We start from the raw sequence: 27,964 nt of genomic DNA, 5'->3' as shown, positions 1-27,964 counted from the left end.
TCCTAGAGTCGCCACAAAGGTACAATGTGCAGAGGCTGACCCGGTCACTCAGAGGGCCCCTGCCTCCAGCACTAGGTGGAAGGTTCTTCAAACCTGCCCCATGAGTCACGGGTTCAACCTCACCCAGCCCCCACCCCCGGGGCCCGGGGGGCCACATGTGGGGGGGAGAGCGGCCCTTTGGCAGCCGCAGTGACCAAAAAAAAAAAAAAAAAGCAAATATCCTGGAGAAAGGGGCCGAGGCCTCAGAATGCAGACCGTCCAGCCCACAGAGGGAGGAAGGAAGGTGGCCTGGGCGGGAGGACACGTGGACGCCCGGCCTCCGGGGACGTGCCCACAGGCCGGGCGTGTGAGCTCACCCGCTTCCCTCCCTCCTCTGCCCCTCCAGCCCGCCCGCCCGCCCTGCCACGCGCCGCCCGCTCGCCATGGCCCCCGGAGAGAAGATCAAAGCCAAGATCAAGAAGAACCTGCCGGTGACGGGGCCTCAGGCGCCGACCCTCAGGGAGCTGATGAGGTGGTACTGCCTCAACACCAACACCCATGGCTGCCGCCGCATCGTGGTGTCCCGCGGCCGGCTGCGGCGCCTGCTCTGGATCCTGTTCACGCTGACGGCCGTGGCCCTCATCTTCTGGCAGTGCGCCCTGCTCGTCCTGTCCTTCTACACCGTCTCCGTGTCCATCAAGGTCCACTTCCAGAAGCTGGACTTCCCCGCCGTCACCGTCTGCAACATCAACCCTTACAAGTGAGTGAGGGGCCCGAGGCCCTCCGGAAGGCGGACCCGCGGCAGCCGGCAGACGCCCGCTTTTGAGAGAGCCGGAGTCGTGGCCGGCCCGGGAGAGGTGCCCCTCCTCAAGCTGTCCCGAGTTTTCGGTCCCCCCGACGGCTTCCGAGAACGGGCTGGCTCAGGGAAGGCCGCGGGGACGCTTGCAAGGATCAGTTTTGCTTGGAGGTTGGACCTGGGATGAGCTGTCAACCCCTCACCCCGGGGACACACACACGTGTGCACACACGCCACCCACATGTGCATGTACACACACGTGTGCACACACGCCACCCACATGCGCATGTACACACACACGCGGCCCAGCTTGGCCACTTCCCCGGGGCTCTATAGCCTCACGCCCGGGTTCTCCCCAGATGTGAGCTCAAGGCTGACTCAAGAGTGGCACCCGGGTGACTTCCGGACACATCTCAGCTGCCCCAAATCCTCACCTGAGGGAACCCAGCCCCACTAATTAAGATCCTCGGGCTCTGGGCAGAATCAGCCCTCGGTACTGCCCTGCTGTCGGCCGCAGGACCTGTTTTAAATGGGTCACAGCATCCTTCTTAGGATTATTGAAAACTGGTCTGTGAGGCAGATCAGAACCTGGCGGAATATGTCAGAGCAGGTGCGGGGGTGGAGAGCAGGGAAGAGCCGGGGGTGGGGTGGTGGGGGGGACTAGCCAAGGGAGAGACCTGGACCAGAGTCACCGGCCGGCTGGCGGCCAAGCTCACAACCAAAATCAGGTCTACAGCTCACCCCCTACCTCCACGTCCTTCTTTTCTCCCCTTCTTTCTCCCTTCTGCCCATGACTAGTTCCCTAATGACCTACCGATGGTCACACTCCGTGCTGGGATCCGCAGCGTACGATGGAACAACCCACCGTCTTTGTCCTCGAGGAGTAGATATTGTACTGAAAGAGCAGCGTGGTAGCAAATACTATGAACACGAATGAAACTAGTAATAGTGGCCCTTTCGTGACAGAGGTAGACATAAAAAAACAAACCCAGAACTCGTGGACTCTTCCCAATAAGCCCATTTTGCGGATGGGAAAAGGAGACACAGAAAGGCTAAATGGCTTGTCCAAGATGACCCGTCTGAAACCGGGATGGGGGACCAGACCCCAGGCGGACCTGCCCAATCACAATGCACAGAGCAGGGAGGAGAGGGGGGGAGTTGAGAGAGAAGCCAGGATCATTTAGTACAGGGGTCCCCAAACTTTTACACAGGGGGCCAGTTCACTGTCCCTCAGACCGTTGGAGGGCTGCCACATACAGTGCTCCTCTCACTGACCACCAATGAAAGAGGTGGCCCTTCCGGAAGTGCGGTGGGGGGGCCGGATAAATGGCCTCAGGGGGCTGCATGCAGTCCGCAGGCCGTAGTTTGGGGACGCCTGATTTAGTATCACGAAGGATAGTGTCATTATGGTTCAGTCGACACCTGTAGCGTTCTTCTGTGTTCCCGGGGTTGTCAAGGGCACGGTTATACCTCTGCCCTCCCAGCACCGCCTCGAGGAGAATCAGAGGCCAAGGGCAAGTGTTCTGGGTGGAGACAGAGCCTGCCCCCTGGGGAGACTCCCAGTCAGCAGTGGTTGGTTTACGGGAGACACCCAGAGTCACCACTCCAGAAATGCTGGTTGGGGCAAACTCATCAGCACCCCCCCCCCTGAGCAAGCAGACAGTGGAGGCAGAGGTGAAGCCACAGGAAGCCACCCCAGGGTACACAGCCGCTGACCCCCTTCCACTCGATCGAGCGGTCACTTAGGATGGGGCAAATCGTCAAGGCCTGTCCTCCTTGGCCGAGGGGACAGGACACACACGTGGATTGGGAAGCAGCATGGAGAAGGGCTGGCGTTGGGCCAGAGGGGCCTCCGCTCTCCCTGACCCCCCTCCCTCCCACCTCGGCAGGTACAGCGCCGTGAGGCCCCTTTTAGCTGACCTGGAGCAGGAGACCAGAGCGGCCTTGAAGACCCTGTACGGCTTCTCGGAGCTCGAGTCCCGGCAACGCCGAGAGGCAGAGCCCTGGAGTTCCACGTGGGAGGGCGCCCAGCCCCGGTTCCTCAACCTGATTCCGCTGATGGCCTTCCGGGAGGGCGAGACCAGGAGGGCCACGGACTTCCTCACCGGGAGGAAGCGCAAAGTCAGCGGGAAGATCATCCACAAGGCGTCGGACGTGGTGCACGCCCAGGAGTCCAAGGAGGTGGTGGGGTTCCAGCTGGTGAGGACTCAGGCTCCCCGTGTGGGGGGCGCACGCGGGGCGGGCTGGAGACGGCGGGTCCCGGGAGGCCCCTCCTCTGGCATTTAGCCTTCTCTATGGTCCCACTGGAGGGCTCACGCCCCGTTAGGGTAAGTGAACTACAGGCAACTGAAATGGACTCAGGCCCTCTTAAGCAGGAAGCAAATGTCTTAGCGGGTGACTGGTAGCTTACGGAGGGTTCTCAAAGGACAGACAGGAGGGGAGACCCAGGCATCTTGGTGACAAGAAATAACAGCACATCATTCCCGCTGCTGCTGCTGCTGGATTAGATAAGCTCCGGCTATTCTTAATCTTCTCGTTAATTCATCCATCAAGATGGTTTCACGTCCCATCTGTGTGTGTGTGTGTGTGTGTGTGTGTGTGTGTGTGTGTGTGTGACAGAGACAGAGAGAGTCAAAGAGAGGGACAGATAGAGACAGACAGACAGGAAGGGAGAGAGATTGAGAAGCATCAATTCTTTATTGTGGCACCTTAATTGTTCATTGATTGATTTCTCATATGTGCCTTGACCGGGGGGCTATAGCAGACCGAGTGACCCCCACTCCAGCCAGCAACCCTGGGTCCAAGCTGGTGAGCTTTGTTCAAAACAGATGAGCCCGCACTCAAGCTGGCGACCTTGGGGTCTCGAACCTGGGTCCTCGGCGTCCCAGTCCGACGCTCTATCCACTGCGCCACCGCTTGGTCAGGCTCACATCCCCTCTTGAGGTAGCTGATTGGCCGAGCAGGGGTCACGCTGGCTCACAGAAGGCAGGGACCTTTGCTGGACAGTTTCACCAGACTGTATCCACAGGGGGACATGAAATGCCACCAAAGCGTAAAATTGGGGCACAGACACCAGAAGGAAGGAAATAACGAATACCCGGAAACACCCATTGTTCCCCGCACCGCTTGCCTTCATGAAGGGGCTGTCACCTGACTTTTCTTCTGGGTCGCATTCGAGGGGCTTGGGAGAAATAGCCAGTCACCAGAAATGCGTTCCATTGCCTCCCTGGGCAAACTCAGTGATCACCTTCCTCTCTCTGCCCCAGCTGCCGGGGTGGGACGAGAGCCGTGTTTCCACCTTCCAGCCTTGAATGCTGATTGTGAGACCTCCTTGCTCCAGCGCCAGGTCCCGAAAAGCTGGCCCCCCCTCGGTCACTGCGTCTTTTCCTAAGCCACCCACTAGGTTCTCCTTGAGACCCAAATCAACCCTTTGATGCCTGTCAGGAGAGTTTCTAAGCCCTGCACGAGAAGAGAGCATCTGGGGTGTGGCACGATTTCCCTGTGAAGCTCACCTGATTTTACAGCTTTTAAACGCTGCTCTTCCCTATCGCCGTAGGAGGCGAGGAAGGGAGGTATTTTGGTCAATGTTCCGCAGGGGACGGAATGGATCTGCAGTGCCGCCCCCAGGACCCCATGGAGACGCTGTCAGGGTCTGGGCTGTAATTCCGAGTTTTAGACTGTGGAGCCCAGTAGAGAATGGCGAGGGTCCCGGAGGGTCTCCGTAATGATAATCAGCCATAGCCCGGATGTGCGGGGACCCCAAAGAGGCCAGTTTTGCTTTTCACCTGGTGAGGAGTCATTTCTTCCTCATTGACTCCCTTCCTGGCTCTTTGAGGCTGGAGGACGATGTCCCTGAGCCCCCATATGTGAGAAGCCCATCCTTGCCCAGGGACCCCCTTCCTGTCCCCCCCGAGGGTCTCGCCTGGGGTCTCAGTTCCTCATCTTGACGGTCCTGCTGCAGGCCCGCGGCAGAGCCGACGGCTTCAGCCTCCCGCATCTCTTCCCTACTCGCAGTGTTCGAACGACACGTCCAACTGCGCCGTCTACACCTTCAGCTCGGGAGTCAACGCCATCCAGGAGTGGTACAAGCTGCACTACATGAACATCATGGCCCAGGTGCCCCTGGAGAAGAAGATCAACATGAGCTACTCGGCCCAGGAGCTGCTGGTCACCTGCTTCTTTGACGGGGTGTCCTGTGATGCCAGGTCAGGAGAGAAAGGCTGCCCCCTCGGCTTCGGCTCCGGGGTCCGCTCGCTCTGAGGGGCGGACCCCTGCGGGCACCTGCCGCTCAGCTGTGGGTCCCTGGGAGGGAATAGAGTGCTTCTCACTGACCCGGCCCTTTGGGAAACGGCTTACACAGGAGCTGGGTTCTAGAGTCAGCGAGGAAGGTGGAGACGGCATAGGGTCAAGGTCATCGTAGTCGCATTAAATTACTCAAAGAAACAGAGTAGTTCATCATATGTGTACAACGATTGTAGGATACCCTCATGTATACCAGTGACTGAGAACCACTGATCTAGCACAGAGGGAGGGAGGGAGGGAGGGAGGGAGGCAGAGAGGCAGGGAGGTCTATAATGTGGCCCCTTCTCTCGAGATCATGTTGATCATGTCCTAAAACTGGGGATTGGGATGGGAAAAGGTCAAATGTTGGCTGAGAACTTCAAGAGTAGAGGAATTTGGGGCCGGCGTACGGCACAAGAAGTACCAGGTCAGATGGAGGTGGAGGCTGGCGGATGAACAGAGAGAGCCAGCCTGCTTCAGCCTGGATGGGAGGTCCCTTCTGTCACTTACGAGAGAAAAGTGGGGGAGAGAGAGTCCTGTCCACTGTCCCTTGTTCACTGTCACCGCTGCCCACTCAGACTTCAGCTCCAACACGTGAGCAGGGGGAGGTTCCCAGCCCAGCCCCTTCTGACTCATGTTCTCACCCCCATATAGGAACTTCACCCTTTTCCACCATCCAATGTACGGGAATTGCTACACGTTCAACAACAAAGAAAACGAGACCATCCACAGCACCTCCATGGGGGGCAGCGAATATGGTAAGGAAATCGGGTGCGGTGGACAACAGGGGATGCCTGAGCTTTCCAGGGGTGGAGGGTCTTCCCGCCTGGCTGGACCAGGGGCAACACTTTCCCATTTCACCGTTTCCATCACCGTCTGTGTTGGTCCCTTCCTCACTGGTATCTTTGTTTGCTTGTTTGTTTGTTTTGTGACAGAGACAGAGAGAGACACAGAGAGGGACAGATAGGGAGAGAGATGAGGAGCATCAATTCTTCATTGTGGCACCTTAGTTGTTCATTAATTGCTTTCTCATTTGTGCCTTGACCAAGGGGAGGGGGACTCCAGCAGACTGAGTGACCCCTTGCTCGAGCCAGCAACCTTGGGCTCAAGCTGGTGAGCTTTGCTCAAACCAGATGAGCCTGCACTCAAGCCGGCGACCTCGGGGTTTCGAACCTGGGTCCTCCGCGTCCCAGTCCGACGCTCTATCTGCTGCGCCACCGCCTGGTCAGGATTCATTGGTACCTCCCGCCCCCCCCTTTTGGACATCTCCTCTCGACTTCTGAGAGAGCAGCCTCGACATGGCTGGGATTTCTCCTGGGAACCCACCCCGGTTTTATCTTGTCGCTGGAGTGAGAGAGGCGAGGCCGGCAACTTCCAGGGGGACGGACACCCAGACACACTGAGCAGGAGATGAGGAAGGCAAACACCGGGCCTTGGTCTTGATGGCTGAGAGGACGGCAGATGCTGGAGCCAAAACCTTGTACACATCTCTGAAGTGGGGACGCTCGTAACAGCTCTGAGGGGAGGTCGCTGAGAAGACTGGAGAGAGCGTGTGAAGCGCTTGGAGTAGAGCCTGACCCACTGGATGAGTCTGCCCAGGCTGTCGTGGCAAAGCATCACCGATGGGGTGACTTAAGCAACAGACGTTTATGCTCCCACAATTCTGGAGGCTGGAAACCCACGGTCAAGGTGCTGGCGGATTTGGTGTTTGGTGAGGCCTCTCTTCCTGGCTAGCAGGTCAGCCAGCTTCCTCACCGTGTCCTCACGTGGCCCTTCCTCTGTGGCGTGCAGAGAGACAGAGCTTTCTCTGGTGTCTCTCCCTCTTCTTTTTCTTCCTTTTTTTTTCCTTTTCTTAAGTGAGAAGCAGGGAGGCAGAGAGATAGACTCCTGCATGTGCCCCAACTGGGATCTACCCAGCAAGCCCCAAATGGGGCGATGCTCTGCCCATCTGAGGTGCTGCTCTGTTGCTCAGCAACCGAGCTACTCTAGCGCCTGAAGCAGAGGCCATGAAGCCATCCTCAGCGCCTGGGGCCAACTTGCTCCAATTGACCATGGCTGTAGGACTAGGAGGAGGAGGGGGAAGAGGAGAGAGAGAGAGAGAGAGAGAGAGAGAGAGAGAGAGAGAGAGAGAGGAGGGAAAGGGAAGGGGTGGAGAAGCAGATGGGTGCTTCTCCTGTGTGCCCTGACCGGGAATCGAACCCGGGACTTCCACACACCCGGCAACGCTCTACCACTGAGCCAACCAGCCAGGGCTCTTCCTCTTCCTATAAGGACACCAGTCGCATGGGATTAGTGCTTACCCTGATGACTTCATTTAACTCTCATTAGTTTCCTAAAGGCCCTGTCTCCAAATACAAGTCATATTAGGGGTTTCACCCTACGAAGGTGGGGAGAAGGGGACGCGTTCAGTTTACCACACACATAAAGCACACAGGGAGCGCCCGCTGTGGTTGTCACGGCGACGGTGGCCGCTCTTCCGCTCTCCCTGGTGCGCCGTGTCTGCTGCCCCACACCTGAGCCTGCAGGGGAGGCAGGCCCTCGACAGCTTGCCCGGGCTCACCCACCCAGAGGGATCCCTGAGAGGTCCTAAGCAAACTGAGCGTGAGGGATCTACGGGGACACGCCCACAGGGAAAGCCAGGCCTACGTCATCGTCGTGGAGGAAAGCCCCACCTGGACTCCTAGCCCGTGCCACCGTGTTGGCCGGCTTCCTGCCACGTCGGCAAGGAACCACCACCGAGGGCACGTACTTCAGCGGGAAGACTTGCCTGGCCTGCCTCTGCTCCTTGCGTGCTGTGTGACATCCAGCAAGTCACTTCCCCACTCTGGGCTTTGGCTCCTTTATCTGCAAATGGAAGAAAAACAAAACAAAACCAGAATTGTTGTCAATGTTCAGGGTTCCCTGAAGAGGAGCCCACGAAGGAACGAGGCAGCAACAACACTGCCGGCGGAGGACCCCAGTCTCTCCAGGACTGAGGCAGCAACAACACTGCCGGCGGAGGACCCCAGTCTCTCCAGGACTGAGGCAGCAACAACACTGCCGGCGGAGGACCCCAGTCTCTCCAGGACTGAGGCAGCAACAACACTGCCGGCGGAGGACCCCAGTCTCTCCAGGACTGAGGCAGCAACAACACTGCCGGCGGAGGACCCCAGTCTCTCCAGGACTGAGGCAGCAACAACACTGCCGGCGGAGGACCCCAGTCTCTCCAGGACTGAGGCAGCAACAACACTGCCGGCGGAGGACCCCAGTCTCTCCAGGACTGAGGCAGCAACAACACTGCCGGCGGAGGACCCCAGTCTCTCCAGGACTGAGGCAGCAACAACACTGCCGGCGGAGGACCCCAGTCTCTCCAGGACTGAGGCAGCAACAACACTGCCGGCGGAGGACCCCAGTCTCTCCAGGACTGAGGCAGCAACAACACTGCCGGCGGAGGACCCCAGTCTCTCCAGGACTGAGGCAGCAACAACACTGCCGGCGGAGGACCCCAGTCTCTCCAGGACTGAGGCAGCAACAACACTGCCGGCGGAGGACCCCAGTCTCTCCAGGACTGAGGCAGCAACAACACTGCCGGCGGAGGACCCCAGTCTCTCCAGGACTGAGGCAGCAACAACACTGCCGGCGGAGGACCCCAGTCTCTCCAGGACTGAGGCAGCAACAACACTGCCGGCGGAGGACCCCAGTCTCTCCAGGACTGAGGCAGCAACAACACTGCCGGCGGAGGACCCCAGTCTCTCCAGGACTGAGGCAGCAACAACACTGCCGGCGGAGGACCCCAGTCTCTCCAGGACTGAGGTGCCTTGGTGAGATCGGCTGTCCGATTGATTAAGCAGAAATCTGTCATCTTGCCTGAGAAACTAACAAGCAGAATCCAGTGTCCAATTTTATTATTTAGTTTGGCAAGACAGATTAGATTTCTCTTGCCCTTTCTGAGACATAGCACCATCCATCTGCTGTCTGAGTCCTGACCCGCAGAAAGCTCCAGCAGGGCCACACACCCACGTCCTCGGGGCCTTCCCTGGACACCAGGGCCTCAGTCACGTAGGCTTGGCCTTGACCTTCACTTCCCCGGGATGGGAGCAGAAAGTCCCCCGGGCTTTGGCTCTCCTCCAACAAGAATAACTCTCGGCCCTGGCTGGTTGGCTCAGCGGTGGAGCGTCGGCCTGGCGTGCGGGGGACCCGGGTTTGATTCCCGGCCAGGGGACATAGGAGAAGCGCCCATTTGCTTCTCCGCCCCCCCCCCTTCCTCTCTGTCTCTCTCTTCCCCTCCCGCAGCCAAGGCTCCATTGGAGCAGGGATGGCCTGGGCGCTAGGGATGGCTCCTTGGCCTCTGCCCCAGGCGCTAGAGTGGCTCTGGTCGCCCCTGGTGGGTAGAGCGTAGCCCCTGGTGGGCGTGCCGGGTGGATCCCGGTCGGGTGCATGCGGGAGTCTGTCTGACTGTCTCTCCCCGTTTCCAGCTTCAGAAAAGTGCAAAAAAAAAAAAAAAAAAGAGTAACTCTCGACGTACAGGCTCTTCTTCGGCCCCTGGAGGCCCTGCTCACTGGCTCCCTCATTTACCAAAATCACTTACTGAGAGTGGGGTGGATGCCAGGCCTGCGCCCAGGGGCCAGGGACGGCGCGGTGAGCAGGACATATGCTGTGTCCGCTCACAGGGGACGTGTGTGTTAGCCAAGAGGGACGGGTCACAGAGGAGCCAACAGGCACACGGACCTTGCCCAGTTACAAATCCTGCCGCATGCCGGGCGGAGAGAGAGGCGCCCGGGTCAGGATGGGAGTCTTGTGTAGGGACGAGACGACCCGTGGTAAGGTCCGCAGAAGGGTGTTCTGGGCACCAACCAACATAAGACCATGAGAAGGAAGTGAGTATGATGTGATCTAAGACCAGGAAGACCAGCGTGCTTGTGTTTGGAGCTTCGAGAGAGAGAGAGAGAGAGAGAGAGAGAGAGAGAGAGAGGAGGAGGAGGGAGGGGGAGGGGAGGAAGCAATGGCCTCAGGGCAGCCGGGTCCTACCCTGGGGCATCGCGCACAGAGAGAGGCCACCGAAGGGTTTTAGACAAGGACCTGAGCCTGTCGGGGTTCTGATTTTCAGGACGGTCCCTCTGGCTGGCTGGCTGCTGGGTGCAGAGCAGACAGACGGACGGACGCAGGGGTGGGAAGTCAGGTCAATGATGTGGTGGGAGGCCCCCCCACAGCTCCGCCCCCCTCCCCGCCCCCAAGGGTTTCCCCAGCAGCAGACTCCGTGCTGCCCCCCCCCCCCCCCCCCCGCAGGGCTCAGCAGAGCTCCCCTCTCTCAAGCACCAGGCGGGGACGCTTGTCTGGGCAGGCAGGGCGGCAGTTCCCTGACAGCCAGCGGAGCCGCGGGAGTGAGGCTGTTTGTGAGCCCCCATTTCGAGCAAGGCCGGCAGGACCCCATCCCCTCGTGGGGCTTCCTGCCTGGCCTGGGCCGGTGGTCCTCCCCTGCAGGACAATGCCTGGGCCTGCGTCTGGAGCCTCCCAAGGAGGGAGGGAGGGAGGTGGGCTGCCACAGGGTGTGTTCTGGGGCCTTTCACCACAAGGAGCCGCCTTGTTCCTCCCTCCCCCCCCCCAGGGCTGCAGGTCATCTTGTACATAAACGAAGAGGAGTATAACCCCTTCCTGGTGTCCTCCACCGGGGCCAAGGTGATTGTCCACCGGCAGGACGAGTACCCGTTCATCGAGGACGTGGGCACAGAGGTGGAGACCGCGATGGCCACCTCCATAGGCATGCACCTGGTAAGAGCCTCCTCGCATCTCCGGGGACTCGGGGAGAAGCGCAGATGGTTTTTTATTTTATTTTCAAGGCTGACCCATGAGGTGCAGCGAATGGGAAAGAACGTTGGGTTTCCAAAGGCAAGGGGTTCCCGCATTTGCCCACGGGCACCCCACCGGGTGTTCCGGTGGTTACACAACAGGTAGGCTAGGCTCTCCCTGTCTCTTCGTGCGGGTGAACTCGGACAAGAGGCCCGTGGGGGGAAAGAAACGGAGGAAACCTTCCTTGTGCCAGAGACCAGACACCAGCATGTACGGAGGGAGTGTGTGCTGGAAGCACGGTGTCAGGCGCTTGACAGTCCCCCCGCCAGTGATACAGATAGAGCAGGCCGACGGCTTTCTTCTGGGGCCACCGGGAGGCTCACGAGGCACGTGGACACTATTTAAAGGCGAATAGAAGGCCGCCGGGAGCTCAGAGGTTCATGTAGCCCGCCCCCACGTCCCTTAGTTTCACCCCGTTTACCAAGAACCCCCTTCTGCCTCAAGTGTTGGACCCTGTCCGACCTCACTCGGTGCTGAGGACACACACACCTGTCAACAGAAACGCATCCGGGCGGCGGGCTCCAGGCCTCGGGTCAGCCGTGCCCGGTGCGGGCAGAGGGTCGGCGAGAAGTTCGCTTCTAGGGGCCAAGCCGGGTCTTCCATGCTGCATGTTTCACTTGGTTTCTGGATGAGTGTGTTAAGCTGGGAGACTCAGTGGCTGGTTACTCAGTGAGGTAACAAAATTTCCTTCCACTTCTGCTCCCCTCTCTCGCGCGCGCACTCTCTCTCTAATAGAATGACTCTTTTTTATAATCTCTTTTTTTTTTATTTCTGTTTACGTTCAATATCATTTCATATAAGCGTCAGGTGTACGGCGCGGAGGTCAGACCATCTAGAATGAGCGTAAGAACGTGGTCAAAGGGAGGACGCACACAGAGCGAAAGACCCAAACCGCAGCAAGGGCCACACGGGGGCCGCCGTCTCCCTCCCTCCAGCCCTGCCCTCCGGGCGCCTTCCTCCCTCTCGCCCTTGCTGCTGGGCCTGGGCCGACCCTGGCATCGGGCATCGTGCTCGCCAAGTCGGTATAAGCATTTCTCCAGAACTCTCTTATACCCCGCTTTCCCCCTGACCCCGATAGCTTGGCGGTGGCTCCTGTATCAGCACCCATAGACCCGCCTCCTGCTTCTTAAAGACCCAGACCCTCCACGGCACGGAGAGTTATTGAACGATGCCCTCTTCGTCCGCGCTAGGTCCTTACCCACCACAGCTCAGTCAGGGTGTGACGGGACGGCGTGTGGGTGTGTCGGGCTGCTTCCTCGAGGCGCGTCGGAGAGCATGCGCTCTGTGGGGCCGGCCGTCCCCTCGCCGGCCACGTGGCCGGGTGGCTGGTCTTCGGCACCCTCGTCAACACGGGGATTATTAACCCACTTTTAATCTCTGCTAATCTGTCAAGCCCAAAAAATGGTAGCTATTCTCATTATGACAGTCCTTAGCGGCACTATTATTATTATTATTATTATTTTATTTTTTTGTATTTTCCCGAACCTAGAAACGGGGAGAGACAGTCAGACAGACTCCCGCATGCGCCCGGCGATGATCTGCCCCTCGGGGCGTCGCTCTGCCGCAACCAGAGCCACTCTAGCGCCTGGGGCAGAGGCCAAGGAGCCATCCCCAGCGCCCGGGCCATCTTTGCTCCAATGGAGCCTCGGAAGGAAGGAGAGGGGGTGGGGTGGAGAAGCAGATGGGCGCTTCTCCTGTGTGCCCTGGCCGGGAATCGAATCCAGGACTTCTGTACGCCAGGCCGACGCTCTACCACTGAGCCAACCGGCCAGGGCCATTATTATTTTTTACCTATGTGTAGAGGGGAAATTCTCCTTGAGGGCTGTCGGTTTATATCTCTGTTCATATCCAACCTTAAACGTCCCCGTTAAACTTCTCACTTTCACCCCTCACCAACTTGACCTCCAGAGCCGCATTTCCCAAGCCTGGTTGACCATCAGCCTCTGATCTGTATCTTGTACCAAACGCCACTGGTTATTATTCTAAGAGGCAGCCAGGCCGGGAACCTCCGCTTCATAAACCTGACTCGTTCTGCATGAGTGAGAAGCCAAGAGCGTTCCCTCGAACGAGAGTAAGGCCGGGCCGGCAGGACACACAGGGCTTAGCACAGCCGTGCCCGAGGGCTTCATGGGAGGGTAGAAGGTGGCAGGGTGGGTGGGCACCGGCGCTGGTATATCCACCCATTATTTATCCATCCACCCAACCAGCGTTTTCTGAGCCCTCCTAGGACCTAGACATTGGGATCACATCGGTGTGGAAGACCCTGTCCCTGTCCTGTGGGAACTTAGGGTCTAGCAGAGAGAACCAATGGCAAACGAGAAAGAGCACCCAAGTGGTTAATTGTAATTGTCACAGGTGCTAACGAGGAGAAAGGCAAGATGCTGGGATGGGGGGCGTCTCGTGGGGGATGCTCGGCCAAGGGCTATTTTTAAATGGGGGACGGGGAGGTTTGGGGAGTTCAAGCAGTGCTTTCCTGAGGAAGTGACATTGGTGTGGAGACATTTCCTCTGGAATGGTGAGATTCCAGAGGACGTTGGTGGCCTCAGTGTTGCGTGGTGCCCAGGGGAAGCCATCAGTTCGGGGGTCTGGGGACCCAGCCGCTCGAAGGGGCCACGTGGGTCAGGGGCTGCACTCTGGTGTGGGCAGTTTGTTCTCACACGAGCAGTTCCGTGTACTCACTTGGCTGTGTGCAGGGTGATTGCCCAAGAAAAAAAAAAAAAAAAGGTCTTGAGCCCCAACCTGCTCAAACTGTGGCTTTCAAGGACTTTGTGGGGCCACTTAGAAGCGCTGAGTCACTGGTTCTTCTGTTCACCAACTCCCGGATCAGATCGGATCGGAACGGATCGGAGGGCACGGTGAGCCAGCCTTTCCTGAGCAGTTTTACCCGCCGGCTGGAGCAGGGGCTGGGATCTGCAGTCACAGTCTTACCTGAGCCCTTCGCTGTGTCCTGCCTTCCGCCTCTCACGGCATCTGCGGACCGGACCAGGGGTTGGGGGGGTTGGCGTGGGGACGACAGTGACGAGAGCTAAGAATAAAGTCCAGGAACCGAGGGATTCCGCCTTCTGGTTCTCTGCTGCGAGCTCAGAAAATACCCACCACATTGTTCAGCCAATGTTCTCTTTACCAATGGTGGGTAAACAGAGACTTGGGTGGGTTTTCTGTTCTGCCTAATTTGAGATGTACAAAATGCAAGCTACAGAGCCGGGTCAGGCAGCTGCAGTGTGATTTATGAGCATTTAACAACAAGAAGAAAAAAAAAACCCAGGGATTACTGAGAGGTCAGTTGGGAGTCACTAAGAATAAGTTCAAACAAGGTAGACTTCCTTCCTTTCTTATTTATGTTTTGTTTGTTTTTTGGATGGGCATGTTAAGCCAGTGGACTCAGTGGCTGGTTAATCAGGGAGTTCACAAAATTTCTTTCCTTCTTGGAGGCACTGTGTGGCCAAAGCACTGGATATTCAGAGATGACCACATCATCAGAACACCTGCCTTTCAAGGTCTTAGCTTTAAGACAATACACGTTGGCAATGCGGTTTCTTAGCTCTGTGGGAACAGACACCTTCCCTGTCTTGTCCACAGGTGCAGTTCTTGGGGAGATAGTAGATCCTCAGTAAGGGATGGATGGATGGATGGATGGACGGATGGACGAATGGATAGGTGGATGGATGGATAGATGGATGGATGGATGGATGGATGGACGGACGGACGGACAGACGGATGGATGGATGGATGGATGGACGGACGGACGGACGGACGGACGGATGGATGGACGGACGGACGGATGGATGGATGGATGGATGGATGGACGGATGGATGGATGGCAGCCCAGACAGAAGCTGTTGGTGAAGGCTTTCTAGACAACAGATTCGTGAAGGACGAGGATCAGGAAGCACTATCAGGGCAGGACAGTCCAGACAAAGGGCACAGCAGTAGCCAAGTGGTCCCAGGAAGGATTGTAAGCCGTGTAACGAAATCTTCTGAAACATCCCCTTGGCTGAGTGTAATCAGGATACTGCAAGCAGCGCGTTTATAGTCATTCTAGAGAGAAGCGATAGGCATCTCAGCGGAGGCCACGGCAGCGGAGGCCACGAGCAGAAGTGAAGAGGTTTGAGAGAGATTACAACAGGAGGCAGCAGAGCTCGACAACCAAGGTCAGGGAGGAAGGGCCAGGGTGGGGGGAGTCAGGCTGATAATTCAGGTTCTGGCTGGGGCCGCGGGGTGGATGGAGGTGGCAGGCTCGAAACTAGGGCCTACAAGAGGAGGGGGAGGTCTGGGGGAGAAGACAGATGATCGCTTCCTTCCGGGACATACCCAGGTGGTTGTGCCTTTGGGGAGCCAGGTGGAAGCGTCCAGGAAGCAGCTGAGGCCGGGGCTAGTGGGCAGCATCACTCCGGACTCGGAAGTAAGCGCCATCCCCCCCCCCCCCCGCCGGGACCTGAACCGGAACGCCCCCTGTTTAAAGTCTGAGCAGAGAGAAAACGGGCAAACAGAGGCAGAGGAGTCGAGGCAGAAGCCGGGAGGAGTCGGTATCGGACGAATCGAGGAACAGAGCCTCAAGGAAGGTGTGAGCCGAGGGGCCAGCTGCAGCTGAGCGGTCAAGCAAGAGAAAGGACGAGAGGTGGTGGTTCTCTGGATCTGGCAGCGCAGCGGTCACCGCGGTGCTTTGCCGCGGAGGTTCTCAGCGGAGGAAGCAGGACAGAAACCTAAGTACAATGGGGCTGGGCAGAGGGGACCGCTCCCCTGAGGGCGTGGCGCCAGCCCCAGAGGGGTGGGGGTTTCTCGGTCACCACAAACCCTGCTGCACAGCCTCGTCCTAGAGCTCGTGCACACTTCTTTACACGAGCGCAGGCGCAAGAGGGAGTGAGTGCTCAAACTCCAGAGCCAGACGGCTGGGGTTGAAACCCCGGCGTGGCACCGTGGCTGTGTCATCTGTGTGTGCGTCTCGGCGACTCGCTCTGTAGAACGGGGGTGAAAGAACCGACTCAGTTCCTGGGCTGGTGAGCGTTCAGCGGAGTTAATTCGTGTGGAGCACCGAGAGCCAAGCTTGGCATGTAGGGAGTGCTTAAATATCGAGTATTGCTCTATGCATTTTATTTTAAAGAGAAAAAGATGTGAAGAAAAGGAAAAATAAAGGGAAAGGGGGTTGAAGAAGTTCCCTCTTGTCCTTTGTGATACTCCTCCTCCTTTAATGAGTCCAGAGACATCGATCTCTTTCTTTTTTCTTTTTTTTCCAAGTGAGAGGAGGGGAGATAGAGAGACAGACTCCCACATGTGCCCCCAAACCAAGCTATTTTTAACACCTGAGGTGGAGGCTCCAGAGAGGCACCCTCAGCACCTGGAACCGATGTGCTCGAACCAATGGAGCCTTGGCTGCGGGAGGGGAAGAGAGAGACAGAGAGGAAGGAGAGGGGGAGGAGTGGAGAAGCAGATGGGCGCTTCTCCTGTGTGCCCTGACCGGGAATCGAACCCAGGACTTCCACACGCTGGGATGATGCTCTACCGCTGAGCCAACCAGCCAGGTCCTGATCTCTTTCCTCTTTAGAAAGAGCACACTAATGACTGGCCACATGCGTTGCAAATGCCTTCCCCAGCTTGTGTTTTCCTTTCAGATTTCCCTGGGCTACTGTTTCACACACAGAATCATCGAATGTTTACATACTCCAATCTTGGGTTTAGTCACAATGTTTATGGAGGATTTTCCCTCTTTGAGGTCAGATCCTGAGCTGAGTTTCCTTCTAGTTATGGTATTATTTCGTTTCATATCTTAACCCACTAGATTTTCTTTTTCCCGTCCCTGCAGGAGATGAAGTGGAGATAGAATTTTGACTTCCTCCTAATAGTTAATAGTCCTCACTTCACAGATGGGGGTCACTGTTTCCTTCTCCACTGATTAGACCTGTACACTTCATCCTACACAGATGCGTTTTATGAATTCACTGCAATATAAAAACAGAACAAAAGAAAAAAAAGAAAGACTCGAATCACCCCTCATTCCATCTCAGGCGCCCGCAGCACCTGGGATTTCCCTGGTACACACCTTGTCAGACGTCAGCTGAGGACACTGGCACACCTGCCACCCTCCCCCAGGATTCTCAGAACGACCTGGGTTGATAAAGACAGGTCCTGTTTCCCACACACACACACGTGCACACCTACACTGAACCACACCTACACGTACCTGTGCATGCACATACATACGTGCTCGTATACATCTGTATGCTCGTACACAGACGTGTGGGCATGCTCACATATCTATGCACACAGCTTGCACCCGTTCTCTCTCTCTCTCTCTCTCTCACACACACACACACACACACACACCCAGTCTCGTTTTTGTGTCTCTCCCGAGAACACGAGCCAGGGTGTGTCCCCACCCTGCACGGATGAGCAGTTCTTAGAAGTTGACTGTGGACTGTGGCAAAGGGGGAAAGCAGGAAGGAGGGAGGGAGGGAGGGAAGGAGGAAGGGAGGGAGGGAGGGAGGGAGGGAAGGGAGAAGGGAAGAAGGGAGGGAGAGAGGGAAGGAGGGAGAGAAGGAAGCAGGGAGGGAAGGAGGGAGGGAGGGAGAGAGGGAAGGAGGGAGAGAGGAAAGGAAGAAGGGAAGGAGGGAAGAAGGGAAGGAAGGAGGGAGGGAAGGAAGAAGGGAGGGAGTGAGGGAGAGAGGGAAGGAGGGAGAGAGGGAAGAAGGAAGGGAAGGGAGGGAAGAAGGGAGGGAAGGAGGGAAGAAGGGAGAGAAGGAAGGAGGGAGGGAGGGAAGGAGGAAGGGAAGAAGGGAGGGAAGGAGGGAAGAAGGGAGGGAAGGAGGAAGGGAGGTAGGAAGGGAAAGAAGGAGGAAGGGAGGGAGGGAGGGAGAGAGGGAAGGAGGGAGGAAGGGAGGGAAGGAGGGAGGGAGGGAGGGAAGGAGGGAGGGAGGGAGGGAAGGAGGGAGGGAGGCAAGGCTGTGTCCAAGTTCATCCCCCTGAGGCTTTGAGTAGTGCAAGACCTTCGTGTCACTCAAAATAGTTCACTTGCCCTTGTGGCTTCAGAAGCACCCTGCGTAAGCCAGGCGCGCCGAGCCTGCTAAGCACCGCCACACAGAAAAGTACCCTCGTGCCCTCAGAAAGCATGAAGATCCAGAGCTGAGTCTCCCGGTCGCATTCCCTGGCAGGGCCCCTGGGCTGGCCCCCCAAGGAGCAGGAGCCCCAGCCACCTCTGCTGGTGACCCACCACTGTGCCCAGACCCTGTCGCCTCCTCCGTGCGATGCCAGGCGTGTGTACCCCCCGCCAGGCTGGCAGCGCTCAGAGCTGTTCCTGGTCTCTCAGACAGGACAGCTGACGTGGCTCCATGGGACACGGGGGCTCCAGGGACAACCGCCCAAGGAGCCTGCTGCTTGGCGTCTCAGCTCCCGGGGGCCCGGCCCCACCCTGGCACGTACCAGAGGCCCTGAGTCTGTTTGCTCCCAGCTATTAGAGGAATGGAGTCTGTCTGTCTGTCCTGTCCCGACCCGGAAGGACACTCACCCTTTATTGTTAGTGAGAACGGGAGGTTGCGGGGCAAAGTGGAGGCCTGCCTCCCTGCCTGTCTGTCTGTCTGCGATCGGGATCGGATCTGTTGGGGTGGGTCCCCTGGGGAAGAGAGTGACCAGACGGCCACTTGGCCCTTGGCTTCTGCTGTTGAAATATTTTTATTTATTTTTTATTTATTTTTTAAATTTTTATTTATTCATTTTAGAGAGGAGAGGGAGAGAGAGAGAGAGAGAGAGAGAGAGAGAAGGGAGGGAGGAGCTGGAAGCATCAACTCCCATATGTGCCTTGACCAGGCAAGCCCAGGGTTTTGAACCGGCGACCTCAGCATTTCCAGGTCGACGCTTCATCCGCTGAGCCACCACAGGTCAGGCTGTTGAAATATTTTTAAGTCAACACCGTTGGTTGCGCCTGACGTCCCTGCCACCCACTGAGGGAGGCTGCCAGGCCAGCAGGTGGATTACAGCACAAACCGAAAGAGGTTCTAGCCACAAACTGCTCGATCTCCCCCCGCCCCCCCCCCAATGATCTTTCTCGCTATCCAGACACCTTTCAGAGAAAAAGCATCTGTCACCCATTTTTCTTTATCCCCATTCTCAGAAAACAAAAACAAAACAAAGAAAATTGTACACACCAACAAGCACCCTGGAACCTTAGCTATAAGGAGGTCACAATTCATACTGTCCCCCCCCCGCCGGAGACATCGTCCTCTCTTTTTCCTCCGGTAGCTGGTCTGGGTTGTCTGTTCGCAGTGACGGACACTAAGCCAGAGCCGAATGCAGTAAAGCACAGACCACAGAGTGTGACCAGGCTCTGGACCCGCCGGGGCCAGTGTGCTTCCTCTCGCCAGGGAGTCCTATTCTCCTCTGCTGGGCCCTCCTCGGCGCTAAGAACGTCCACTTTTCCAAGTCCGTTTCTGGGGGTCAGGAGACAAGCGGGTGGAACGGGCCGTCCCTGGGACAGACGAGTCCCATGCAGCGTGGTCGCTGACCTCCCCCGGCCTCCCGGGGGGGGGGGGGGGGATTCTCCAGGGGCTTCTGACCACCCTTCTGCAAACCAGTCCGTGCTTCTCCGCGCGGGGTGTAGGCGGTGGCGGGGTTGGGCCGGGGCCTCCTGCTCGGACTCCGTGGCCAGCGGCTTCTCTTCCTTTGCCGCGTGGCCCCCCGGGCCCCTCTCTCGCCCTCGTGGCTTCCTCCGCCGCGTGCGTCCGCTTCCTGCGCCGCGTGCGTCCGCTTCCTCCGCCGCGTGCGTCCGCTTCCTCCGCCGCGTGCGTCCGCTTCCTCCGCCGCGTGCGTCCGCTTCCTCCGCCTCTTGGCACGGCCGGCTCTTTTCTCCGTCCCGTGTGGAGCCGACACGGCCCTTTCTCGAAGGTACCTTCCCTCGCCCCTCCAATGCCTCCAGCCTCTCTGCCCAGTCCCGTGGGTCACTGTCCCAATAATCTTAGTTATTTGCTCTTTTTACCATCTGTCTCCTCCCTGAGACCGTAAACTCCATGAGCACAGGGAGCTCGTCTGTTTCGATCATTCTTGATTCCGCAGGGCCTAGAATAGCCCCAGGCACCTAGTAGGTGCTCAATAAATAGCTGTGAAATGAATGACTAAATGCTGTTTCAGCTCCCGGGGGCTGTGGGCAATGCCCACCTCCCCCCTCATCCCTCCCTCTGCCCCCCCCACCTGGATCCTGAGGCAGGAGGCATCCCCCCTCATCCCCGCCTCTGCCCCTCCTCACCTGGATCCTGAGGCAGGAGGCAGAGCTGAATAGTGTCCCGCTGTCGTTACAGACGGAGTCCTTCAAGCTGGGCGAGCCTTACAGCCAGTGCACAGAGGACGGCAGCGACGTGCCCATCAAGAACATCTACAATGCCGTCTACTCCCTCCAGGTAAACGCGCTGCAGGGGACACCCAGCCCTGGGGGGTGCCCTGGACCCAGAAGAGAAAAGTGAGAGATGGGCTGGGGGGGTCTGGGACCAGGAACTCGGGTGAGAATCCCTGGGGTTCATTCAGACACCTCTGGAACAAACGACACTGGCTAGTTCCATCCCCTTCAGTCCGTCTGTAACCGGAGCCCGATGGATTCACTGGGGTTTGCCCAGGACACAGCCCACGGCCGAGACAGGCCCACTTCCTACAAAAGGGCCTTGGCCGGCGAGGGAGGGACGGGCGCAAAGCCGTCTGGGTCAGGCACTGGCTGAGAAGTCCCGAGCTTGGCCGGCAGGCCTGCACGTGCCCCTCGCTGGCCAGTGGCCCTGGGCAAGATGTGCCACCCTCAACCATCACCAGGCAGGTTGGATTCAATCAGACCCCTTCTGGGCTGTACACCTGGTTTCTTTCTGGCCTGGATGGTGTTTTCACAAAGGAAACCAAATTTCTCAGCTTCTCTTTAAAAAAACAAAAAAACCCCCACAAGATCAGGCCGATCGGTTTTAACAAAGCGTGGGTTCTGTGCTCTCCACCAGCCCAGCCCCTCATGGACGGCCGACATCACAGCCCCTGCCAATGTCTGAGTTTGCCACCCTTGAGCGTGGTCCTCTGCCTTGTCGCATCTTCTCCGAGTGTGGGGTTCACCGCCCCTGGGGGTGCCCCGAGTGTCAGTGAGAATCATCCCAGCAGAAGGGACCAGGAGCCCCTCTGCACTGAGCCCTCTGCTGACGTCAGAGCTGAGGCGTGAGCTGGTGGGGACACTCAGTGGAAAGAGACTCTTAGTCGAGGAACTCTGCTTGTAAGAATAAGAGAGGCAAGCAAACTGAGGTCAAGACCCAAAAAAAGAAAAAAAAAAACTCAGCTTATTGGAAAGACAGTCCTGTCCTAGAGAATATCCAGTGAGAGACGTGTACAAACCCCTTACATGTATCAATGTGCTCCGTGCTCAAAGATGAAGAAACTGGCGCTGGCTGGTGGCTTTCTGGATAGAGCATCAGCCTGGTGTGTGGAAGTCCTGGGTTCGATTCCCGGTCAGGGCACACAGGAGAAGCACCCACCTGCTTCTCCACCGCTCCCCCTCTCCTTCCTCTCTGTCTCTCTCTTCCCCTCCCGCAGCCAAGGCTCCACTGGAGCAAAGTTGGCCCGGGTGCTGAGGACGGCTCCATGGCCTCGCCTCAGGTGCTCTTGGTTGCCAAGCAACAGAGCAGTGGCCCCAGACGGGGTTGCCGGATGGATCCCGGTCAGGCAGGGCATGTGCAGGAATCTGCCTCACTGTCTCCCCTCCTCTCACCTTAAAAAAAAAAAAATGAAGAAAATAATGCATCAGAGAGGCTAAGTCACTTCCCTAAAGTCACACAGCTGGGAGGTGGCAAAGGTGGGATTTATTTATTTATTTTACAGAGACAGAGAGAGCGTCAGAGAGAGGGATAGACAGGGACAGATAGGAACAGAGAGAGATGAGAAGCATCAATCATTAGTTTTTCGTTGCAACACCTTAGTTGTTCATTGATTGCTTTCTCATATGTGCCTTGACCACGGGCCTTCAGCAGACTGATTAACCCCTTGCCCGAGCCAGCGACCTTGGGTCCAAGCTGGTGAGCTTTGCTCAAACCAGATGAGCCCGCGCTCAAGCTGGCGACCTCGGGGTCTCGAACCTGGGTCCTCCGCATCCCAGTCCAATGCTCTATCCACTGTGCCACTGCCCGGTCAGGCAAAAAGGTGGGATTTGAACTCAGGTAGCCTGCCTTCAGAGCCCCTGCCATTAGCTCGTACACTCTAAGCTTCTTGGATAGCGTGGTAGCTTATGATCCCCAAGGATCCCGGTGGAGGGCTTGGACCTGCGAGTGGGAGAGTTGGGGACCGTGTTCCTCTCTGTTTCTCGGCGTCTGCTGCGGCTCTCCCACTTTGCTCTGGGTCGGCGCTCCCACGATGGGAAAATGTCCACTCCAGCCCCATCACCACCTCTCCGTTCGTCTAAATTCTCCATACATGTTCTAGCTCGGTCTCTTTGGAGTCAGGGTACCGCCTCTGGACCACCGGGCTGTGACCTGAAGGGTATATTTATGGGGTCTTCCAAGGCCGTGGGAGGATGGCCATCTGGGTGGGGGCGGGGCTCCCAGCCCCCAGCCCCCCCCCCCCCCCCCCCCCCCCCCCCCCCCGCCTGCGGGGAGATTAACGGAGTCGCCTGGCTTCCTCTTTCAGATCTGCCTCCACTCGTGCTTCCAGACGAAGATGGTGGAGAGGTGTGGGTGCGCCCAGTACAGCCAGCCTCTGCCCCCGGCCGCCAACTACTGCAACTACCAGCAGCACCCCAACTGGAGTGAGTGAGACCGCCCCAGCCGTGCCCCGCCCCCCAGCCTGTGCTCGGCAAGTCCAGGCCCCGCCCCCACGGCCCTTTTTTCTGAGGGCAGTATTGGGAGAGAGATGTAGAGATGTTAAACCGAGTGTAAGTCTAGTCCTCCAGCCTGGCTTGAGTGATACTTTTTCCATGAAAGACCAAATGCTACAGCCCAGCCTTTGCCAAGAGCTCTGTCCACACTCCAGGAGACAAGAACTATTGATAGGACCCTTTCACGGAATGGGTCATTGAGGCTCAGGAAGGTTAAGCAGCCTGCCCAAGGCCACACAGCGAGGGAGCAACGGAGCCCAAATCAAGGACTGCCTGCCCACCCCCCCAACTCGTGTCCCTATCCACCGTCATGTCACACAGCAGTGTGTGTGTCCAGGGAGGCAAGTTTGTAGGGTGTGGCAGGAAAACTTTCACGGAGACCATGGGGGCACCACTGGAGACGTCCCACCCCCAGGAAGGACTCTGTGTCCCCAGTGCTCATGCTGCCCCGTCCCTTGTCCCCCAGTGTACTGCTACTATGAACTGCACCAGGCCTTTGTCCGGGAACAGCTGGGCTGCCAGTCTGTGTGCCGGGAAGCCTGCAGGTCAGTGCCCCTGAGGGGGACGGGGTGAGCAGGGCAGCGCTGGCCTGGGCCGGCCACGCTCACTCTGTGCCCTCCGCCCTTAGCTTCAAGGAGTGGACGCTGACCACCAGCCTGGCACAGTGGCCGTCGGTGGTTTCCGAGGTCAGTCCTTCCGCCCCCTCCCCTCTTCCTCCTGCAGCTCCTCAGCCTGGAGCCGGTGCCCGGCTGTGTCCTCTGCCCTCAGGGATGACACCAGGGAGGCCCGGGGTGGGGGCAGGGGTGGGGGCAGGGACTGAGGGCCACGGGCAGACGGCTGGCCCTGTCTCTCCGGGAGTTCCCCAGGGCAACACCTTTTTCTCCATCGCAGAAATGGTTGTTGCGCGTTCTCACTTGGGACCAAGGCCAGCAAATAAAGAAAAAGCTCAACAAGTAAGTTGATCACACGGTTTCCTTTGCTCTGTCCTGGGCCTCAGCCTCCTCACTTGCTTCCTCATTGCCAAACTCTCTCCTTCCCATTCACTCATCGCTTGATTCCACAAAGATTTATTGAGCTTGTGTCCTGAGCCCAGCCCTGCTCTTGGCCCGGGGCTCTCGAATGCTCTGACCACGAGGCACAGTATAAAAACACCTCTCTGTGTGGCCCACGCAGTGTGCGACAGCAATGGAAGTCTTGGGGAAACAACGCGTCCTGCATACACGCATTCAGGCAGGTTTTCAGATGCGCCCTCTGAGAGCCAAACCGATGGCTCCCAATTCCGAACGATTAGTGCTCAGATCATCGATGCTAATGTTGACTATCTCTGTGGACGCACGATGGTACTTTCTATTCTGTTTCACTTGGAGAAAGGCACTGGTAATAGCCCAGTTCATTTATTCACGGTTTTCTGATCTGTCTTGACCTCGTTGGAAAAATACTCCACTGAGCCTTGCACTTGTAATCCCTTGTGCATTTTCCACATCGAAATTCACTTCCAAGGGATCTTTAGCAAAAATCAGCCAGGCCGCTGTTCAGGGGCCTCAGCAGATGTAGGCAAAGATGGGGTGGCAGGGCCTGACTGCTGATGATACAGTGGATGAAGTGTCCACCCGAAATGCTGAGGTCACTGGTTTGAAACCCCGAGGTCGCTGGCTCTGAGTGCGGGCTAATCAGCGCAGGGCCGCTGGCTTGAGCAGGGGGTTGTCCACATGATTCCATAGCTCGCCAGCTTGAGCCTAGAGGTCGCTGACATGGAACGCCCAAGGGTCGTGGGCTTGAGCAAGGGGGGCACTGGCTTGACCCCAGTCAAGGCACAGACGAGAAGCAGTCGAGGTACCACTGGAGTGAAAGCAACTATGAGTTGATGCTTCTCACCTCTCTCTCCCACCCTGTCTTGTCTCTCTCCGTCTCTCTCTCCATAAGAAAAAAAAAGATTGGGGAGCAGGGAGGTTGCACATGAGCTCACATCTCTGTGGGCCATCCCATCTCCACAGTGCCCAGCATCAGGCCTGGCCCAGCGGGAGCCGGTCTGGTGCCTCCAATGTGGACTCGCTGTTTTGTGCCAGGTGCTTTGTGAGTGCTGGGCTACCCTGTTGACTAAGCAGACATGAGCCCTGCCCCCAAGATGCTTACAATCTAGCGATAAAGGTAGACTTCGACCCAGCAAAGTGCCTTCAACCGGCACTGCAAATCGGCGATTCCCAAGGCCAAATTGAGCTCCACCCACACAAGTAACTCCCAACAACATGTCCAGGCTTTCTCTGAGATGCCCAAAGTTCTGGCAACGGCAGACCCTCTGTTCTTGCCTGGTGCCTGAGAGCTTCCTCCTGGGGTAAGCGTGAACTTTCCAGCTTGCCACGGTCCTGTCAGGAGGCAACCCAGTCCCAACAATGGTGTCAGGGCACGGACTTTGAAGTCAGAGCCCCCTAGGTTTGAACACTGGCACTGCCCAGTCTGAGCTGTGTCGTCTTGGGCAAGTTGCTGACCGATGCCTGTCTTCGTTTTCCGTGTGGGCGAAATGGGGACGGTTAGAACCTCCCAGGTCACAGGGTGGTGCGCGTTCGGGGAGCTGATTGAGCCAGAGGCCAAAGGCTTTTGGAACAGCGCTTGGCAACATAGGAAGTGTCTAATAAAACATTCGCTGCTCTAATGATTACTATCATCATTCCCTTCTACCCAGCCTACCTCGCTCATTCACCTTACCTGCCCGTCTCTTGAGATTGCAATCAAACAATCACAAATGTCCAGGTTTACTGTAAAGAACAGGGTGCTAGGAGAGTATCAGTGGGTGGCCTGCCGAGTCGGGAGGTTGGGAAGTGGCTTTTGAGCCATGAACGGCCCGAGCAGCCAGGCCCAGGCTGGAGCTGTGCCCGGGCGCAGAAGGGGCGGCACGGGCCAGGCCCTGGTCCCCGGGAGACAGATCCCAGTGCAGCTCCGGGCACCCAGCTCACCCGGGCTCTGTCCGCTGGGATTTCTGCAGGACTGACCTGGCCAAGCTCTTGATCTTCTACAAGGACTTAAACCAGAGATCCATCATGGAGAGCCCTGCCAACAGCGTGAGTAGCTCCCTTCCCGCCCGCCCGTTCTCAAGGAGCAGAGTCAGATCGGGGAGCGGGGGGGGGGTCTAGTCTGAGCTACTGGGGGCACCCCAGGCCCTCGCCAGCCAGGCCTTGGACCAGAGCGGGCAGAGGAAGAGGGACAGGAAGCCTGCCTACTTCCTTCTCCACACCCGCTCAGGGCCAGGGCTGGCCAGTGGCTCTCCTGGGAACTGAGGTCCCTGCATGAGGCCAGCGTGGGTGGCACCGTCCTGATGGTGGGGCTCGGCCTCTCCTCTTGCAGGTTGAGATGCTTCTGTCCAACTTCGGGGGCCAGCTGGGCCTGTGGATGAGCTGCTCCGTCGTCTGCGTCATCGAGATCATCGAGGTCTTCTTCATCGACTCTCTCTCCATCGTGGCCCGCCAGCAGTGGCAGAAGACCAGGAAGTGGTGGTCCCAGAAGCGGCAGGCGCCCAGCGTCCCGCAGGCTGCCCACGGTCACCGCGGCCGGGACAACCCGGTCCTGGACCTCGACGATGACCCGCCCACCTTCACCTCCGCCTTGCGCTTGCCTCCGGCCCCGGGGGCTCAGGTGCCCGGCACGCCGCCTCCCACATACAACACCCTGCGCTTAGAGAGGGCCTTCTCCGACCAGCTCACGGACACTCAGGTGCCGGCCGAGTCCTGAGGCTTGGTGTGGACGAGAGATCCAGCCAGCACCGCCAGTCACGGTCTGAGACCTGGGACCCGTCTCCTGCCCGCAGAGGGGACCCTCCGCACCCACTCTGGGCTTTTGAGAGACACCGACTCCAAGTCCGCTTTGTACAACAAGACGGGGCCCCTTTGGGCCCTGCCCGGCCGCACTCAGAGCCGTCCTGACGAGACAGGTCCTGTGGCACACACCCTTCCCGCCTGGGCCCCAGAGAGAGATGGGGCCGAGGACGTGGTGCCCGAGGGAGCTAGCTCTCTGCCAGGACTTGGGAAAGACCGCTAAGCCTTCGGCCCAGGCTGTGACCTTCCGCAGGCACGGAGGCCTGACAGGGCGGGCTGGGGCCAGTGTAGGAGAGAGCTTCAGCCCCGGGGGCTGGAGCTGTTGAAATGAGACGTTTTTTTAGTCGCTGACATGGAAGCAATGTCTCTCCTCAGGGCCGGGGAGTTGGCTCGAGGTCCTTAGAGCGTGTGGAAGGGAAGAGGGTGCAGTTGGGGGAGGCCCGAGGATGTGACAGTGGGCTGTCCCTCTGGGAGCAGGGCTGGGGTCACCTTATGGGCAGCAAAGCCAGTGCCTTGGGCCCCTTCCCCCGGCAGAGAGGAGCCAGTTGGTGGGCATTGCTGGACGCTGCTGTCCAGTGGCCGCCGGGGGCCTAAAGGACTTTATCCTGATAAGCTAGCTGTTCTTCTTGCAAGGTGGACCTTCCACCGGCCAGCCAGCCCCGGCAGACAGCCCTGCCTCCGTCCCCCACCCCCCACCCCTGACGCGATCGTAGCTGGTTGTATGAAGAGTTGGGGCTCAACGTCAGCCCAGGCACGGAGCGCTGGGTGCTACCCTGAGCTCGTCCCGCTTAGCGTGGGGGGACCGACAGACAGACACTAGGACACCTCAGGTCAGACCCCGCGGATCGCCCGTGACCTAACGATGGGGCGGTATTTTCTCCCCTCGACTTCACAACGGTTAAAAGATATTGAAAGAGAAATATTTTGTGACTCATGCAAATTCTACGAGATTCAGATTTCCGGGTCCGTGAATAAAATTCTATTAGAACACAGCCACGCCTCTTCCTTCTTCCTGTCCGTGTTCGTCCGCGGCGCGTGTGTGCTCGGCCGCGGGCCGAGTGGCTGGGACAGAGAGCTTGACGGCCCACCAAGCCGACCCTGCCCACTCTCCGGCCTCGTACAGAAAATAAATCATCATCATAACCTGCCAGCCCCCCTGGGTGGGTGCATTTGGTCCGTACGAAGATCCCATTTCATGGGTAAAGAAACTGAGGCGTGGGGAAGGTGGCGCAGGTGAGCTGCGAGCGACTCCGGGCCGTTCGACTCCGGAGCCTGGGCCCTTTGGATCACGCCGCCCGCACTCGGCATCCAGCCCGCGCCGGAGCCTCTGAAGCTCGGCGTAGGTCAGCAGGCGGGGAAGGCGGGGCAGGTACCCATGGGGCAGGAGGGGCACCAGCTCTGTGGCCCGCGTTTCAGGACAGCGTCCAGAACAAGTGTGGCTGGGGACAGAGAGGCAGGAGGGCGGGT

The 27,964-nt window shown here is 58.1% G+C and overlaps 1 protein-coding gene across 2 annotated transcripts; it reads left to right on the top strand.

Moving 5' to 3' along the window:
* The first annotated feature begins 393 nt into the window (after positions 1–393).
* Positions 394–27,489, top strand: SCNN1G (sodium channel epithelial 1 subunit gamma). 2 transcript variants are annotated; one of them, XM_066275869.1, is made up of 13 exons: positions 394–739; positions 2,665–2,974; positions 4,790–4,980; positions 5,711–5,814; positions 10,641–10,804; positions 15,198–15,284; positions 20,164–20,262; positions 22,505–22,622; positions 23,158–23,236; positions 23,320–23,377; positions 23,583–23,644; positions 25,672–25,747; positions 26,031–27,489. In XM_066275869.1, the coding sequence occupies exons 1-13, from the start codon at positions 423–425 to the stop codon at positions 26,412–26,414; spliced, it is 2,049 nt and encodes a 682-aa protein (XP_066131966.1). In that variant the 5' UTR covers positions 394–422; the 3' UTR covers positions 26,415–27,489. The 2 variants fall into 2 exon arrangements, with proteins under 2 accessions (XP_066131966.1, XP_066131967.1); XM_066275870.1 differs by lacking the exon at positions 15,198–15,284.
* The last annotated feature ends 475 nt before the right edge of the window (positions 27,490–27,964 follow it).

The sequence above is a fragment of the Saccopteryx bilineata genome, chromosome 4 (assembly GCF_036850765.1).
Source record: "Saccopteryx bilineata isolate mSacBil1 chromosome 4, mSacBil1_pri_phased_curated, whole genome shotgun sequence".
NCBI lineage: Eukaryota > Metazoa > Chordata > Mammalia > Chiroptera > Emballonuridae > Saccopteryx > Saccopteryx bilineata.
This window is presented reverse-complemented; position numbering and strand designations above follow the sequence as displayed.